Here is a 19,627-nt window from a genome sequence, read left to right on the forward strand (position 1 = left end):
TGGACTTGATCTGCAATAGTATGGGTGGATGACACATTCTGATATGAAGAATCGTCTTGGAATCTTTCACCGTCAGCTGGACCTTTTATCAAATTACTTTTATTTTGTTGCACAATTTTAGGGGCAGAAGGCAGCTGTTTGGATTACCGTATCTATCTTTAAAAGCATTGACAATGTCTTGTAAAGAAGTGAAAGAATCCTTAGGAAAATTGTTAAACCAATTCAAAGCATCACCCTCTAAAGAAAAGACAAAAAGACGCATTTTAATATCTTCATGATTAAACTGAGGGGGTCTACAATATATGATCATTATGCGAGTAAACAAGCCTAGATGCCTTCTAACAGCGATTGAATCACCACCCGAGAATACAAGTAATTTAGAAATGGCCTCCTCCGGAAAATCATGGAGACGTTCAGTAAAATGACATGGTTTAAATGAATAATCCATGATGAATAATAGGAGATCAGATGGATGATAGAACGAGATCTCTGCTCAAGAAAATTAATGGATGAAAGAAGTGGAGTCGCCACTTGAACAATGAATCTGATTCTAAGATCCAGAAAGGAACCAACAAGCTGATATGATTGAGGTTTCTTGTCTGGGAAAATAAATAACAAGAAATGGAGTCGCCACCCAAACAAGAAACAAATCGAAGAGAAGTTGCTGATATGACGATAGATAAGTTAATGAAAGAGATGCAAATGATGCCAAAAAATGTTGAATCTGCCAGCTGAAAATGAGAGATGAGAAAGATGAGAAGATGAATATCGATGAAACTCCAAGAACAGAAAAACTCTGTCCCCGGCAACGGCGCCAAAAAATGTTGTCGCACAGATTGAAACAACAACGCTCAGACCGGGGGCTGTCACTCTGATCCCCGATCTCTTCGTTTAAGCCTGTCTCCCGTGGCTAAGGGGGGTAGACCCTATGAGGTGATGAAGACCCACTGTCAACCAGCTGGGTTGGGAGACACGAAGAAACAAGCACTAGATTTGATTTGCTGAATTAATGGACCAGTGCCTTGTAGGTTTGATGTTTAAACGATTATTTACTAGATGTTGCAGAGATGTAAACCATGTACAACAATCATTTATTATCAAATACCTTGAACGATGCAAGACATCCAGTAAAACCACAATGCTCTTATAATGATTAAAGCTCAATAACGATATCCAGAGATTAAAATTTCGAAAGATAAATGCTTTAAACAACCACGCAGATTATGAACACTAACCAGATATCATGCTCATGCAGCTAATCTTCAAAATGATCATTCATGTGTAGACTCGTATAAAATGATAAACATTCATTCCATATCAAAATTTTGAATCTCAGCGTAAAAAAATAAAAAAATGACGTGATAATTTCCCGACAATAACTGAATCTGGCAAAAGAAAACTTCCACAATATTTTTTATACTTTTTCAATTTTTTTTAATTTTTTATAAAATCTAACTATTTAGCCAAATTAATAAAATCAAACTAAATCAAAAATTAGATTTCTAAACCTAAACCATTTTTTTTTTAATGAAAATAAAACTTTAAATATAAAAATGAATTAAACAAAAAAAAAGAAATCTCTTTTTTCAAAATTTTTTATTTATTTTATTTTATATTTTTTTATGATTTTAAAATTATATATATATATATATATATATATATATATATATATATATATATATTATTGGTTTTTTTTTAAATTTATAAAAAGTGAAACTATATAAAAATGAAACTAAAGCTTAATAAAATTTAAATTGCTAAGCTAAAAAATAAAACCTAACAAACCTAAACTAAAATAGAATCTAAGTTAAAAATTATTCTAAAATCAAACAAAATTAATTCTAAACAAAAATTTTTACAATCCTAAAAAAAAATTTAAATAACAAAAGCTAATTAAAAGAAAAGAACTCAATCCTAAAACGTTAAAAAATATAACCTGATGTAAATCTAAAACATAACGTATATCGAAATTTATTATTATTATTATTATTATTATTTTTTATATTTTTTTATATTTTTTATTTTTTGTATATAAAGGGAAAATGAAATTATAGAAAGGGACCTACGCCTAAAAAAATTAAAATAAAAAAAAAATAAAAAGACTGAACCTACGTATACCATATCAAAACCGATTAACTATTCAAACCTGAAGAAAATCGATAAGCTCATTGCTCTGCTATGCAGGTCGACGGAGAGACTACAGGATGGAGAAGAGCCGAAGTTATGGATTGCAGGCTTGCAGATCGACGCGGATGGAATAATGAAGCTGCCTGAAAGTTGAAAATCGAAAGGACATACGCAGGTAAAGATGGGTGTGCAGGCTGGCCCGTATATGCAGCAGTGAGGGTTTTCTGTAGGTTCACAGATTGTTTTGGCGGTGACAGCGTGAGCAGCAGAACGTATGGTGTATTGCAACGATTTGAATCAGATCAGATTTCTCCACTTGATGCTCACAGCATAACACAAATTCGAATTTTACTTGATAATGCTCGATGCAGCGAGGATCAAGGACGACAGGGAGTGAACCTTGAAAGGATTTGCGTTATCAGACAGCTGATCTCTCAACGTATGGCTTCAAATCATAATCACGTGAAGCGTAAGATATGCAGAATGGGCTATTCGTTGGTAGCCTGCTTTTAAAATTTCAAAGAAAAAACGATTTACAGGTTCCCAAATTTGATTAACCCCTGAATAATGGATATTTGAGCAGACAGGGGCCACGCTAACATGAATAATTTTTGATGAACCCTTGAAATTCTTCTGGATCACATGTACTTGTTATCTGCAAGAGAAAAGAAAAACCCCAACATAATACATGCATAAAACAAAATTTGAAACCCCAAAAAAAACTGGTTAATTTACAGATTTTGACCCTTGAACAGCCGGATTTAGCCATAACAACAATAGAATATCAGATTTATTAGAAACTTCAAATTTGCTGTGAAAAAAACCTTAGAAAAATCTCTCATGCAAATTCGAAAAATAAACTGAATGATAGACCCAGGATCAAAACCAGCTGGGCTCAGCAAGAAAATTGCTTGTGGGAGTTGGCTGGTTCAGCCGAGAACTTCCCCAAACACCCGCTAATCTTCTTCAATAAGGGTTTCCTGCACAGCTCACTTCAACCATCAGTAAAGAGAGAGAAAATAATACTAGATTTCAGAAAGCAATGGAGATACCTGCCATTACTCCAGAAACCCTAATACCATTCAAACCCTAGCAAATGACAAGATACCTGTGCTCACAATACTCTACAATAAGCTATTATTAATGGCTGAAAATAAAATATGCAGAAAATAAAACAGCTCACAGCACTTCCAGAGAGTAACACCAGCTAGTTTTGGACCCCAAAGTCTTCTTTTATTAACCAGAAACAAATTGCAAGAGAGCTTCTTCAGTACAAGACTCATAGATCGAATCCTCTGAAAATGACCCCTAGCACCCTACTTAAAGGAAATGATCCCAACGGCTAGTTCGAGTGATCCATGTCGAAATGATCTCGACTGTCGATGAAGATCAAGAGATCTCTTAATCTCATCCGTCGAATTTGTTAATTTATTAAAAAAATGATATTTTGCATGCATTCACTCAAAATATTATTATTTTATTATTTTGGGGATTTTGCTTTATTTTATAATTTTTTATATTTTATAATTTTATATTTTATTTATTATTATTATTTTTAATTTTTTAATTCATTTTAAAATGGATCCTCGAACTAAGCCTTTGGAAAAATCTCCTAGGACCTAGGACTGATGAGGGGATTTAAAACATTTTCCAACTCTCAAGACCCTTTACATCATGACTTTTACAATTTACATCTTAAGGGGGAAAACCCCTTTATCATAGACCCTCATAAACCACCAAGTTCTGCGACACAACTATAATCTAGCAGATTAACGCACTAGGATTCTCCTAAAATACTAATGACAAAATCCATCCCGGCTTTGGGGTAAGGCTGAAGGAAAACTCTGCCGATCATGGATCGGTGAGACGAAAAACCTTCCGGGACGTAGATTACCATTAGAAAGTTAGGTCCACCTAGGCAATTTACATACACGACTCATATCTGCTAAGATTATTTACAATTCATACATGCAGACTGGGTTTACAATTAAAATGATCAAGCCGCTGATGACTGCAGGATGGCATGGACACGTCGATCAGGTGCTACCCCTTTTTGCAAAGAAAAAGGGGGTGTACTGCATGGGTAGTTGACCGGTAGTGGTCAACAGGCTGCAAATGGATCTTCAAGAATAATTATAAAGCAGATGGCTCACTTGACAATCATAAAGCAAGGCTAGTGGAAAAAGGTTTTGCACAGAAAGAAGAGGTCAATTATGAGGAGACTTTTACCTCCACAATAAAATGGGCTACCATCTAGACTCTCTTTGCCTTGGCAGCTCAAAATGGATGGAAAGTCCATCTAATGGATGTAAAAACTGTTTTATTGAATGGAGATCTGAAAGAAAATGTTTTTATGTCTAAACCAAAAGGATTTGTTTTGAAGGGATAGGAGCACAAGGAATACAAGCTTATCAAATCCTTGTATCGCCTCAAACAAGCACCGTGAGCCTAGTACGAGAAATCGACTTAGCATCTTTGGAAACTAAATTTCAAATGCTATGATCTTGATGATGCAACTTTATTTGTCAAGAAAGTTGGAAAAACTGTTGTATATCTTGTGGTGTATGTAGATGATCTACTGATGACAGGGAACAATGAAAATTACATTGCATCCATAAAGAAAGAATTGAGGAAAGGTTTTGAGATGATAGATTTGGGATATGTTCACTACTATTTGGGTATTGAAGTAACCCAACATCAGAATTTTATATTCCTCTTGCAAAAGAAGTACATTGGAGATTTGTTGAACAAATTTCGCATGGCTGAATGCAATTCTTTAACCACTCCAATGAAACAAAATTTAAAGCTCACATCCAAAGAAGGAAATGAATTTGAGGATGCAACAAGGTACAAACAACTCATAGGAAGTCTTAATTGCCTCACTACTACCAAACCAAATATTTCATTCGTTGTTGGAATCCTTTCCAGGTTTATGCAAAAGCCTTGTGAGGGTCATTGGTGTGCTGCTAAAAGAGCTCTAAGGTACTTGAAGGGAACTCAAGACTTTGAAGTCAAGTATACACAGGTGGGTGGATGACTTCAGCTTGATTGGATACTCTGATTCAGATTTTGATGGAGATAAAGAAAATGGAGTATCTACTTTAGGTTATGGTATGAGTCTTGGATCAGGAGCTGTCTCTTAGAGGTTATTGTCAATTTTATAACTCTGAATTTTGTTATGTGGGTATGTGGTTTCAGACCTGTTTATGGTTTGATGATTCGTTTGGTTTTGAATTTTATGTTTTGAGTTGGTAAATATTCCAAATATATCTGAATTTGTTGCTTGCATTCATTTAACTGAAGGAATTGCTGTTCATTACCATTTGGGATGCTTTGCTTGCAAAATTATTTCGAGGGTAGCATATATATAATATATGTGGTTTATGTCTATGAATATCACCTCAGGATAGGGTTTTGTGATGTATAATCCCATCCTTGAGTGTTATGAACTTTAGCTTTTCTGATGTAAATGGTAATAAGAGTCATGCTATATTATATAAAATTATTTCAATCATAGCAAGCATGCATACATATATATGTGTGAGTGTGTGTTTTATGAATATCACCTCCAAATAGGATTTTATTATGTATCAATTATAATCATATCCTTGAGTATTATAAAAATTTGCTCAGGACAAATTTTTCTGATGTAAAGGATACTATGAGTTGTGCTATATTGTAAACGTTAGTTTACTATTGGAGTGATTTCATATTGATTACTTGACTATCTATGCACTCAGAGTTAATCTGAATTTGCATTTTATCCCATGATAGAGCTAACGAGGGGTGCCCATTAGGCAGATGGTGTTGATATTACTCGAGATTTGGTCATTGATAGGGCTTAAAGATTTTAGTGTTTGGATAAATGCAGATCCACATGGGGAAAAGCCTTCCATCTATACCATGTAACAACTAATATGATGTATTATATGCTAAATATCTCACTCTATGTGTGACTGTAGTTGTCGCCACATCTTTTTCAATTATAAAGTTTGCAAAGGTTTTATGGTGGGAAGGGTGAGTAGGTTTCCATGACCTTTTGTTATAGCCAATATTTGGCATTAAATATATTTTGTTGTTATCCAAGTCCCCGCAGTCCTGAAAATATGATGATGCTCTAGCTAAGCTTACGAAGTGTTTGAAACATGTATTTGATGTTTTAAGAAATTTTCCTTTAAATACAGCATTTAAATGTAGTTCTGTGTAGGACAATTGATGTTAACAAGCAATTTCACTGGTATTAAGATGGGTTGAAAGTAGCTTGTGCGGTATCTGTAGAGGAGTAGATTGGTGGGATTTGTTTCCCCAGAGGTGAATGTTTTAATTAAAAATGATAGCCAGTGGATTTTTTTTATTTTTGTAATAAGCTTTGTTTATTCTATTAAACAGAGTGAGATCCTTTTGACCTAAAAAATTGCTAACATATGATGAGGATTTTAGCCTATTTGTTAGTGTCTAGTGTAACTACTGGCTAGCTGTAACCCTGTGTGGCCTATTAATAGGAAGGCATTTTAAATCATTGATGCCATACAAAAAAGAGGAAGCTCTTAAAATTATTGTTGTATTTTTGTGTTTCATTCCCCTTCTATTTCAAGGCTTTTTGTTTAGTTGCATTCATGTGTCTTGTTTTCCTTCGATGTAATGGAGTTTTATAAGCTTAAGTTTATCTAAAATTATTATCGTTCTTTGCTTTTGGTGTTGAAACATTTCAACTTGTTTCATATCTGAGTTTAAGATTTGCTTTGTATAGGGTTTTGTAGCTAGGCCTGCCACTAAGGAAGATGGTTCCCTTAACTTCACGGAGTGGCAATGCATCATTCCTGGCAAATCTGGGGTAAGTTTGATTCCTTTGAAAATTTGTATGGTCTGCCTTTGGAATTATGTATGAGTAGCTTGATTGCAAGGCAATATCTGGTTTTAATGATGGTGATTAGAGCTTTGCAAAGATTATGTAGTTCATTCAGGTGCCAACTATCAAGTATATAAAATGCAAAGAGCAATAGAGGTATTTCAATGAACTATTTTGTCCAATTATGTGCGTATTTTAGTGTTTACATTGTTTCATTTGTTGAGTTGTGAAATGGTTTGAGTAGTTGAACTATATGGTGCTTATTATCTATATGAGTCTGCTTCTAAGTTCTGTTGGATTAGTGCTTTCTCATGGATGATATTGTTGGTCATTTTAATTCGAGTTACTAGGATATAGATACAGATATGGGCACTGACGGTGCACAATCTCGTATAGGCCCCTACATCACCTTTCTTGTCTTGAGAATTCTCAAAATTTTCTTTGAGGCTCCCATTCTCCTCATTCTTTTGTTGTTTACCCCCAATTTTGCCTTAATCTTCTTCTGTTTTGTTAGTAATCAGAGACTCCTTAATTCTGGTTCTTGATGCTGTTGCATATCTGCAACCTTATTCATGGTTTGGTACACCTCTTCCGTTAATTTGTTAATTCATCAACCAATAACTGTCTGAGTTTTCTCTCTCAGGGCCATTTTCCTGTAGTAGATGCTTGCTTTAGCAGGAGTTTGGCAAATTATAGGTTTAGATGATGGAACCTCTCTTTTGTTTATTTTGTTGTCATCCTGAGAGTTTTATGCTGAACCATATTTTTTTACTTTTGATTGTTCAATCTTTTTGCACATAGACGACCCTCGCTCCCATAGTTTTGAGTTAGTAAGGGTGGAATTATTCATTAATTCTCCAAATTTTGATTGTGCGTGGTTCTAAATAAATTTCTTGGCCTGCTAAATTATCCATCAAGTTGAACTTTTGGACAAGTTTAGTGAAAGAAAATTAATTCATTTTAATTTTCTTTCACTAAACTGATCTCAAGTTGGGTGTCACTTTGCTGGAATGATGTCGATATTTAATTGATAGTCTCAATAACAGTATAGATATTATTTTTAAGAGCTAGTTCACTGCCTTTGTTAAGTACATGAAATTTTACTACCTTTTTTTGTAATTTAGCTACTAATGTATTAATAAATACAGAAACTGATACAGTTGGTCCAGTCTGTAACCAGCAGTCGAAAGAGTCCAGTCTTTATATAATACTATTATTAATGAAGTTGTTCAAAATATAGTCTCTTGTCCTCGGGAGGTTTACACCAGAACTAAAAAATGTAAGACAATCATATAACTATGGTAATAGCCTATGCTATATAACCAGCTATCCTATGATAACCATAAAGGACAGACATAGCAATGGACCTGGCTTGGCTGCATCCACTCTTCACCTTTTGAGGCTGAATTCAAATATATGTAGAATAGTGGTGTTGCTTTGTTATTGAGGGTGCAGATGGCAGACTCAGTGGTGATGGTTGGCAGGAGCAGGATGGATCCATATACACTGAATCGATTGCGAGTATCAAATACCCATCTATTGGCTGCATTCAGGGGGTTGTTATTTGGCACGTGGTTTCTAATGGTCATCATTACTATGCAGTGGCATGCACGGGGCAGTTTAGCACAATGTGGAAAAAGTCGAAGTCGGGATTAATTCGGCAAGGGTCCAAACGTTGAAAAACTCATCAAAGTCGGGAGTCTTTTGAAAAAGTCGGCAAAAAGTCTGCAAAATTAAAAAAACACAAAATTATTCATTTTTATTTTATTTTTTTAACATCTAGAGTATCCACAACATCAAATAAATGCATTTCCACATAAACATGTAAAGAAAGCTAATATATAATATGTATATGAAGTCTAGTGCTACATCACATATCAAAATAGTGAATCAACTCCTGAATTTTGGGTCCTATTTGAGTCTCAACTCTCAAGAGTCAAAATATCAACAAAAAATATAATAAATGTATATCATGAGTCATCTAAAAGTCATCAAGTAATCAGTCACCGAGATCCTCTTCCCCTTTTAATTTTTGTTTCCGCTAATTATATTAAGAAATAAGTCATGCATTTATTCAGTAGATTGTAATCTGCTTGGGTAATAAGGTGTTAGGCGGTAGGTCCAATGAAAATTAACAGTAAGTATCACAGTAGATATGAAAATTAACGCTTGGTGACTCCAAGCTGCTTATTTTCTGAGAAAACAGTGGATGTCAGATTACTAACCTAGCCTTGGCATCTATTATTCAGAAACTCTTGGAGGTAAAATCCACTTCTGATACATAACCTTTCCCCACATTTATAGGGAGTTCACCACTAAAGAAGATTCCCTTTCAAAACGTGCTCTCATTGTAGGAAGGATCTTTGCTGTCACAAGATTTCACAGGTACTTTGTTCCTGTCTGAAAAATGGGTTCTTTTTTGAGGCACTGGTTTTGTTTTTTTTGGACAGGTTGTTGCTATTTGATCTTCATGACCTCCTCTTTGTTGTTTCTTCTGGAAGCATTCAACAACTGTAACAAAGTTTTTGATGGTGTGGGGTTCTTTCTATGGAAGACTGTTGTATGCCAATCCTTTTGGTACTTTTGTAATCTTTTGAAGGGGTAGTGGCTGTTAGAGTTTGGATCACTGAAAGCCTGGAGGCTTAGCCAATGTATGCTTTCTAACTAGAAATATGAAGTATAAATATTTGTTTTTCCTTGGAAAACAAAAACATATCTTAACCTCAAAACTAACAGATTACAAATGAGACTGCTATGCTCGCAAGAAGTATGAAAAACAATACAATGCAATAACTTGAAAATGCATGGATGGAAGCTTCAATTGATAGTTTTTTCACCTTTGTGGCCTCTTTATCCACAGCCTGGGAAGGGAGGAAAACTTTTTGGATCGACTCCCGATTAAATCGGGAGTACAAAGAAAAAATCAAGATTTTTTCCTTTGTGAAAAAGTCGCCAAAAAGTCGGGGGATTAAATCGTTTAGTTCAAAAAATCGCGTTTTCAGGATTAAATCGGGAATTTTTTGCAGACTTTTTCCACACTGGTTTAGCATGCATCAGATTAGTTCATGAATATGGAGCCTATATATTGATTGCATGCAAGGACTAGAGACGAGGCACGGATGGATTCCAGCAGTTGTCAGAGCTATGTTACAATAGGTCTGGCCATAAGATCTAGAGGTCCAGTTGGTTGATAGATCACATTGTCTCGTGATGAACAGAGTCATTGTAGACAATGATCTAGTTCACTCTTGGGTAGACACATGGTGGTTCGCAGAGGCCTTCATTGTATGGCGAGGCAGGCTTTCCCTGTTGTTACACAGGTTCAGGGTTAGCTTTGGATGGGTAGGCTTTGGCATCATGGAGATGCTTGGATAGAATGTATTTGGCCTTTATCAGTATTTCACCATTGGGTTCCAGGAGAGGAGACATGGCATGTGCACAATGGGCTGTCAGTTGTAATCAGAGTTGGGTAGCATCAACATGGTGGCATCCTTTTGTGATTAGCATGGGACATTGGTATTGAGGGATTCATTTATGATAGGATGGTGCATAGATTCAGGGTGACCCGGTCGTACATTTGGAACCCCAATATTGTGTGTAGTTACTATTTGGGTCGACTAATCGAGAGTGTGCTTGTTCAGGCATTTCTCGAGGACAAACAATTTTTGGTGGGGAGGATTGTAATGTCCCCAATTAAATTAATTTTGTTAAGAAGAATTTCCATTGTTGCAATTTGGGCATTGGGAATGTTTTGGCATGTAAAACTTAGGAAAAGTGGGTTGAGGGAGTCCCCACATAATTTTTGGAGAAATGGAGGCCACCAACATTAGAGAAAAAGAAAATTAAATTGGTAGTGGGGATGTGGGGGCCACCCAAAGGGGAGTATTTGAACCCCTTAGGAAAATCAGGCTAGGGAGAAGGGAGAGAAAGGTCGAATTGGTGGTGCCCACAAAGAGAGAGAGAGGGGGCAAAAAAGATAAATAGAAGGAAGATGCACCATTTTGGGGGCTTTTGACAAATTGAATTTATGATTTAGAGTACTCTTGAGCTGCTTAGCCAAGGCTACCAGTGCTGCTTAGTAGAAGGAGATTTCCAGGCGGAGATCTCAGATCTCTCTTTGGTGGACTTAGAGTGCCACTGTAGGAGAGAATTTTAGAGCTTATTGGAGAGGAGATAGCTGGAGTTTGTGGGTCATTTCCAGCCACAATTTAGCCAGTTCGAACCTCAAGGAGGACGCAATGGCAGAAATAGATTTGCTTGGTTGAGGAGAGGTCTTTAAGGGGAAATTCAACTGGAGAATTTAGGAAAAAGTCCCTTGGTATTGGATCAAATTTTGTGGAGAATTTCAATGTTGGAGATTGTTGCTTCGGTGAGAACCAAATTCAACATTCCTAGGGCTTGTGTAGTCTTTTGTTGGGCAAAAATTCATGGAGCTGTTGCTAGTTGAGTTGTGCAAGGTTAAGGAAGGAATTTCCCTCTTACCTTCCAGGAGTAATTTGCAGAGGATACTACATCAATTTGAAAGAGGAAATAGGGCCAGATTTGCAGCAGTAGCTTGAGGGGTACGCAAAACCAGTGGAGGAGGGCGTAGCATCAAATTTGGGTAATTCCAAGAAGTCAGAATTAGCCCGAAACATTTTTGGGCTTTGCTGGACTAGCATCAAGGAGTCTACTTCTAATTTTGCAATTTTTTTGGAGGAGTTTTGGTGCTCCAAATAGCAGGAAATTTATGTAGTTATTTCGCTACTAGTTGGGAGGAGTGAGCTTAAATTTGGGGTCTTGGGTAGTCTGTAAAATTTTCCCTAACCCTTTATGGGTTTTTGTGGGTTTTATGGTGGGAAACTCTAGCAAAAATTACAGAATTTTCTGGGCACTTTTGAGGGGTCAAATATAGGGTTGTTTCCATTTACAACAATAGTTTACACCAGGAAGGGCGCAATTTATTCTAGGAGCTTTTTTGGCACTTAGAGCCATTGATTTGACACCTAGGTTTGGCCTTGCTTGCTGTAGCAAGCCCAAGTTTCTCTTATCACAATTATGGTACTCATAATTTATTATATTAATACAATGATTTGTGTATGGTTGTGCATGCTTGAATTTTATAGTTGTAGCTAGTTCTTTGCTTCTGTTATCTACTATATTTTCTGTTTGAAACATTACATTGCAACAATTATAGGAGGGTCGAAAAATTGTAGACCTGCAGTGAAGGTCGAAAATTTGTTGCAGAGGTCAAAGTTGTCCAAATGAAGAATATTTGACTTAGGTTGACTTTGTGAAAGAGAATCTCATCTAAAATAAGGTTGTCTTGGTCTTGGATCTAATGGTCTTCGAATTCATCATTTGAAGATTCTATAAGAAGAAGAGTTTCTTGTGGGTTTTGCTCTCTAGGAGAGGTTTTGGCCCTGGCTAGCAACCTACATCTTGTGCCCATTCGTTCTATTGATCTTCATGTTTTTGGTAGCTGTTTGATGATAAAAACACTATAATAATCAAGAGAAGAAGAAGCTAATTATAAATATACTACAAGTTGAAGTTAAGAACATCACGAGCAATTATCAAAGTAAAAGAGAAATCTCCCCTAATCTAGCTGCCCAAGATTTCTCAACGTGGTATCAGAGCTAAGGTGACAATGAAAGGCAACTTGAAGATCATTCAATTGAATAGGATACAAAAGGACCAAGCATAAGAGGAGAAGAGATAAGGAGATCTAGTCATCACATCACAAAGACCTTATCATCTTGAAGGAAGAACTCTTGGAAGAAGAATAGAGACCTTAAAGACCCTACCTCCATCTCAAAGAAAGAAGGACTTTACACGTTTAAAGCATCTTGGGAAGCCTCCCACATTCTACATCATCATCCAAAAGAAGCAAGAAGAGCACTTCATCATCATCAAAGGAATCAAAGTGATCTACCACATATTGAAGAAAATATCACACCTTAAAGGATTTTGAAGAAAGAAGAACATTTTTCCCTCATCTTGAAGAAGAAGCATTGTCACTTTGAAGGAAGATAATCCCTCCCTCATTCTAAAATTCACACTCTAGTAGAAGACATCATCATCAAGGAGGCATCTTCATTTGTCAAGTAAGTACTTTATATTCATGTCTCAATCTGCAAATCAAATGACTACTTTTTGCAAGGAGAACAATAAACTTGTTGGGACATCAAACGACCTTGCATGGAAGAAAATAATATATTTGATTCTCGCACAAAATGAAGTTTTTGATTATGTTTTGGGCTCCATCACCAAGCCTCCTCAAGATTAGGCTCAAGCATTATCAAAATATATGAAAGGAGAAATAAGGGCTCAAAGAATCCTCATTGAATCTATCAAGGATTCTCTCATTCCCTTTGTACCAAAATTGAAGTCATCAAAAGAAATCTGACAAGTTGGTAGATTTGTACTTTGTAAGTACAACTGGAGATATAATATCCTTGAGAATTGAATTAAACAAAATGAAAGTAATAAAGGATGAGGGAGTAGCTTCATATCTCATGAAGATATCACAAATTAAAGATCAACTACAAGAGCTAGGAGAAACAATGTCAGATCCAGAGATGACCACTTGTGTACTCAATGCACTACCGAATGAATGGGGCAACTTTGTATCTAGCTACACCGTTCAGTGACCTATGTGCTCTAGCAATGGATGATGTTGAATCAAAAAAGCCAACTCAAGCATTTGCAGCTATGTCGAGGAAGAAAGGAAGGTTTGGAAAAGTTGAGTCTCGGAAAAAATACGAAGAGAAAATTGACATGTCTAAGATTCATTGTTATGAATGTAATGAATATGGGCATTACAAGAGGAATTGTCCTAAACTCAAGAAGAGCAACATGAAAAGGAAAGAAAGAAGTGAAGCCCATGTGACCGAAGATGTAGAAGAACCAGAAGAAAAGAAAACAAAGAAGGAAGAAGTGAAAGACCTCTACAATTAAAGGTCTCTCATACATTAAGTTCATTTTTAAGACAATTTTCATGATAGGAAGCATTACCGTTATGCATTGTAGCAGTTTTGAGATGACATCATCATTAGAAGCATGAAGGGACAGTAAAAATAGCAGGTTTGAAGCAGTCATCTACCAAGATAGGAAGATCATAACTCATCACACCTCATTATCATAAAAGAGAAGCATTTGCAGAAAAGGATCATCAAAATCCTACACTAGAATCTTTGTTGGAAAGATTCTTCTCTACTTAAAGAAGCAAGTGTTACATAGATAGTATACATTCCACCTAGTGTGGGATCCACAGTTTGGAAGGGTGAAGTTATGATGGAAAAAATGTGCAGCATGAAAATCTAGTTGAGGTATTTTTCCATCTTCAAGCAAGGGAAAGGAAGTTGTTGAAGGAAGTCTAGATGACCACATGAAGAAAAAGGTATGCATATATTTGGTAACTTTAAATAGATAGATAAAGTCATGTCATCACTTAGTTGCAAATAGAATGGTCAGAATGCTCTATCTCATGAGTATGATTGAAGAAGAAGGTACTCTTCCATATGTATGATACATAAAGGTATGATGGAATCAACATACTATATGACCTCCTGAAGAATATAAGGAGCTTGGGCCATAAGATTTCTAATAAGAAGGAACCATGTAGAGTGATGCTGAAGAAAACAATATGTGAAGAAGTTGAAAGAAGAGTTAGTGAAAATACAACTACATAGATGTTATGGATAATCAACATCTGATGTTAAAAAGGATTGGCTATGACATCTCCATGAAGAAGTTATGAAGACTCTGATAAGCATAGCGAAGAAGGAGAACCTTGGTAATAGATGTCTTGAAGATGTATTCATATAAAGGGATGTTGATGTTGCAGAAGCAGATAACAAAAAGGACCATCATAAAGAGGTGATTCTATTTTTGAAGTTCATTTTTGATTTTTGAAAGCAAGCATCCTATTGGATTGGGAACAAGGCTACCGGCAAAAGGTTGTAGAAATTCACCTACAACCAGTAAATTTGGATGGATGATTCTGAAAGGAACATTACTTGGAAGAGGTAGCAGTATGAAGAATAGCCAGATGATGACAAATAAGGTCACTTTCCAATGAGAAGGATGACATGACTAGCATTACTTGGTTCAACACTAGGTTTCGTTGAAAAGAAAAAGGAAAAGTGATGTTGAAGATGGCTCCATGATCTAGAAGTTGAAGTTTATTCATGACATGATGATGCAGAAAAAGGGACCCCACAAGCAGCTGATAGTACCATGATCTCCACAAAAAGAATAAATAATTGTTGTTGGAAACAAGTCCCTAGTTAAGAGGGAGCTTGGGTATATTCCTTTCATGTAAAGGAATGGGTATATCCTCCCTAGTTGAGAGGGAGAGATAGACTCATCATTCTTGTCTTCACATTATGAAGAAAGAATGGAGGATTGGGTAAGCTTCTGAGACCGATACTTCTTGAGGATAGAAGTAGTCTCGAGAACCAATACTCTTTGAGGATGAGGTAGGGCATCCAATAGGCAAGAGTAGTCGAAGAGGAGATTCCTTGAGGATGTGTAATTCCAAGAGGGGAATGGTCCTAAAAGGACATACCTTGTGAACATCCGGATGGGGTATGTGCCTTGAGAGACAATGATGAAGGTGTCTATAAATCATTTTCTCCCCGACATTGTGCTCTAATCTAGTTGAGAGATAGCGCTGTTAATCAAGGCCTTGCTATATGACAATGCTGGTTGATATGATAAGGTGCACTAACATAAGATGAAAAGATAGTTTATGAGATGACTTACCAATCCAACTCTTCTTATGAGAATTCTTCAGTATGACAGTGTCCTTATTCCATTGATATTATGAATACCTCCCTAGTTAAGAGGGAGTGTTGAAATTTGTAACTAGGTTTGGTCTTCATAATATTTTAAGTACTCTTGATTTTATATATATGAACATTATTATTGTCATTTTTATAAAGCATGGGGTTTCATGCTCAAAATCAAAGTGTTCTAGGTCAAAGACCCCATTGTGTACTTCTAGGGTTTGTCATAAAGTCAAGATGTCAAAAGAGTCTATCATATGTATTAGACCCTATTGGTCTTTTTGTAATAAGTTAATTTTTTTTTTTGAGTCAAAATGTGTCAAATATCCCTCCAAGACCAAGTCCGCCTAGCAGTGAAGAAGTCGACCTCATTAGGGCTATTCGTCCTCCTTAGAAGCCATCAACCTCATTTGAAAGACCATCACATCATTTGATCGAGGAAGCAAGACAAGAAGAAAGGAAGGCAAGCGAAGATCTAGAAGAAAGAAAGAAGGCTGAAAATTTTGATTTTTACTCTCTATATCTCTTACACGTGCGAAGAAGAAGCTAGCGTTTCTGTAGCTACAATGACAAAATTTCAGATCTAAAAGAAGGGCCAAAAATCTGATGAAAGGAAGCAAGTTTTATAGTCTATTTGTTTAGAAGGAAGAAGCAAGCCAAGCGAAGAAGAAAGGAGGCCAAAATTAGCCTCTTTCTCCCACATGTTCGAAGTTGTAGCAATTACAGGAAGGCCAAAAAAAGTGTAGCCTTGCAGTGAAGGCCGAAAATTTGTGGTAGGGGTTGAAGTTGTGCAAATGAAAAGGATTTGACTTGATTGACTCGGTGAAAGGGAAGCTCATCTAAAAGAAGACAGACTTGGTCTTAGAGGGGTCTCAGTGTTGGGTCTAAAGGTCTTGGAATTCATCATTTGAAGATTCTATAAGAAGAGAAGAATTTCTTGTGGGTTTTCCTCTCTAGGAGAGGTTTTGGCCTTGGCTAGCAACCTACATCTTGTGTCCATTTGTTCTATTGATATTCATGTTTTTGGTAGCTCTTTGATGATAAGAACACTATAATAATCAAGAGAAGAAAAAGCTAATTATAAATAGTACAAGTTGAAGTAAAGAACATCACAAGCAATTATCAAAGTAAAAGAGAAATCACCCTAAATCTAGCTGCCCTAAATTTCTCAACATGAAGGGCAGATTGATAGAGGAGAATTCCTTGAGGAATGCGCTAGAATTTAGGAGTAACTGCTAAATAATAGGAGCCTCCATTGCGCTAGGATTTAGGAGAAATTAACGCAAAGAAATAGGAGCTCAGCCAGGCAAGGAAAGGAAGAAGCTAAGGACTAGCATGGAGAATAAGTTGTTTTCTCTATTGAAACATGACTGTGTTGTAAGAGATCCATTGCTCTAAATTTCTATCAATAAAAATTCTCAATCAAGCAGAGGGCTTTCCCAGTTGGGTTCCCTAGAAAAATTGTGTTTTCTAATATTTCTATTTTTGTTCCTATTCCATTGCAAATTAAACTAGAGAAAATTTTGTGTCTTGAGCTACAAGTTAGTTCCAAATTTGTTCATTCAAATATATTAGAATTTCGTGGATTTTCTACAGAGAAGGGTAGACTACACGTCATGAGACGTAGAGGGAGGAGGGAGTGGATCTATCCCTATCCCTATATCTTTTTTTTCATAAACAATAACATGATAGATTTATATTAGCAAAATTATGCCAGAGCACATGAAAAGAACATCCATATTTTCTTGATACTAGATGCAGCGAGAATTTTTAAAGCTAATATAAGTTGTCCTTTCAAACTTCTATTATAGCTTGTTACTATACACCAGTTGTGCCTATATGGATACAATATGAAGAAGCTACCTAAAATATATCCACATTTAAACGACATATGACAAAAATTTACTCTAAACTAATCTACTAATTGTACATAATGATGGAATTACTGGATGGAACTACCTAATTAAGATCGAGCCGATTGCTTTGGATTGGTTGCATAGAGTTGAATGATGATGCTTGAAGTCCTAAGCCTTGAATATCTCCCTTTTTTCATTGCCAGGATAGATTGTAAATGGGATTGAAGGCACTGGATTTCAATGTTGAATTCATGAAGCCATTGGCGGTGGGAAGATAAGATGTCTATCAAGGTGTCCACTTGAACTGTTAGCTTGTCCACTTTTTTGCGAACCATGGTTATGTCCATCCAAGGCTCGTACTCTGCTCGCAAGGGTTGAACATCGCTTCCTCCCTTTGGTCTCCTACATTCTCCTTGAGTGAACTGAGCCCCAAGTCTTTTGTTCGCTGTTGCCTGGATCCCCTTTCTTGTCATTGTAGAAAGGAATCTTGCGAATTCTCCTCTCTAAACTTGTCAACAAAATATTGTTTCCACCCTTGAAGAAAATTCCACCCACGTTTCCTTAAGCACCCATTGACTTGAATTGTGTAAACAGAGAGTCATTGTCGAATTATAGCTTCTAGTCCTCCTTAGCCTCGACACCACATTCCCATTCCGTGCCATGAATCCTCCATATTAGGTTCACATGGATTGATTGTTGTAATACATTTTGTTGGCCTAACTTACCCACTCCAACCACACAAAATAATTCATCTGTCGAGTTTGGAATTCCACATCGAATGCAAGATTAAAAGCTTGGGTACGTTGTGGGTGTCACCATGAATCGAGACTGTAATGTCTCTTTCCAAGAAGATCAATCTAATTTTTCATTTTCCCTTGGAGAGAAAAGCCACATTAAAAAGTGAAATGAATAATTAAATTATGTTGAAAAATGGAAAATTTCAACTATTAATCTTATTTTCCTTTACTTTGATATTTGTTTGTGACTCTTAATTATCTTTTTTAGTTAGATCTTTTCATCAAACAATATCAAGAACAATAATAGCAACAATAGAGGACACAAATATTAGGCTCTCAGCAAGGGAAAAACCCATTCAAGGGGAAAACCCAGAAACTCTTCTCTTCTTAGAATTTGCTTCAAATGAGATAAAAAGACCCAAACCCTAGACCAAGTCCTTCTCTTAGTATCAAGTTGGCCCTTCCTCAAGTCCTTCCTCTGATCTGCACCAACCAACTTCAATATTGCAACTTCAACCTGCTAGCTTCAACACTGCAACTTGTCCTACAACTTCAACCCTGCAGTTTCGGCTTTGCAACTTTTTTAGAATCCCTAATTTAGCTTCATCCGGAGACCTACTTAGAGCAATACAGCTCTCCCAAGGTCAACGAGGTCAAGGTAGGGCTTTCTTCCTTCCAGCTACAAGATTTTGCACTTTGTCCTATGACAACTCAGACCTTCAACTTTGACCTCCTTCTGCAGCACCAAAAGCCCTAGAACTTCACACATGTGAGAGAGATAGAGTCCACAACAGAGATTTTTCGTCCTTTCTTCTCTCAGACCTTCACTCTTCTTCTTCCTTACTTCCTAGCTTCAGATCAAACTTGTTCTTGATAGATCGAACTTGTGAGTGAGTGTATCCCAAATGAGGTCGAACTGCTTCTTTATATAGCCTTCTCAACGACGTGATGTTCCCAGGGCCGACTTGTACTTTTGGAGCTTCTAGGACTTTTTAGACTAAAAAATAATTCTTTTTACAAATCTATTTTGCTCGGAAGGGTATTATAGACATGATTTTGACTCATGACAATAAATCCTAAGCCTAACAAACCCTAGAAGCATGAAGAACATATGATACATATTGAAATGAGCACAACAACAATTATGAAGACCAAAACTAGTTACATTTCTCAACAAATTGAAAGGGGATATAAAGAGAAAATTCATGATCTTTTGATGACCCATGGTATTGACCATAGTATTTCGACGATCCATCGTATTATTATGCCACCTATATTGTATTTTGA

General features: G+C 36.3%; 1 protein-coding gene across 1 annotated transcript in view; it reads left to right on the forward strand.

Annotated features, from left to right (window-relative positions):
• The window catches only part of LOC149254236 (SUMO-conjugating enzyme SCE1-like), a 267,342-nt gene that overhangs the window by 72,376 nt on the left and 175,339 nt on the right, over positions 1–19,627 (forward strand). Inside the window, exon 2 of the mRNA XM_089457008.1 lies at positions 6,878–6,961. Coding sequence (XP_089313134.1) covers positions 6,878–6,961 — 84 coding nt within the window. The remainder of the gene's footprint in view (positions 1–6,877; positions 6,962–19,627) is intronic.

This window comes from Pinus tabuliformis, chromosome 7 (assembly GCF_031772625.1).
Source record: "Pinus tabuliformis cultivar Carrire ecotype Pingquan chromosome 7, CPIR1, whole genome shotgun sequence".
Lineage (NCBI taxonomy): Eukaryota > Viridiplantae > Streptophyta > Pinopsida > Pinales > Pinaceae > Pinus > Pinus tabuliformis.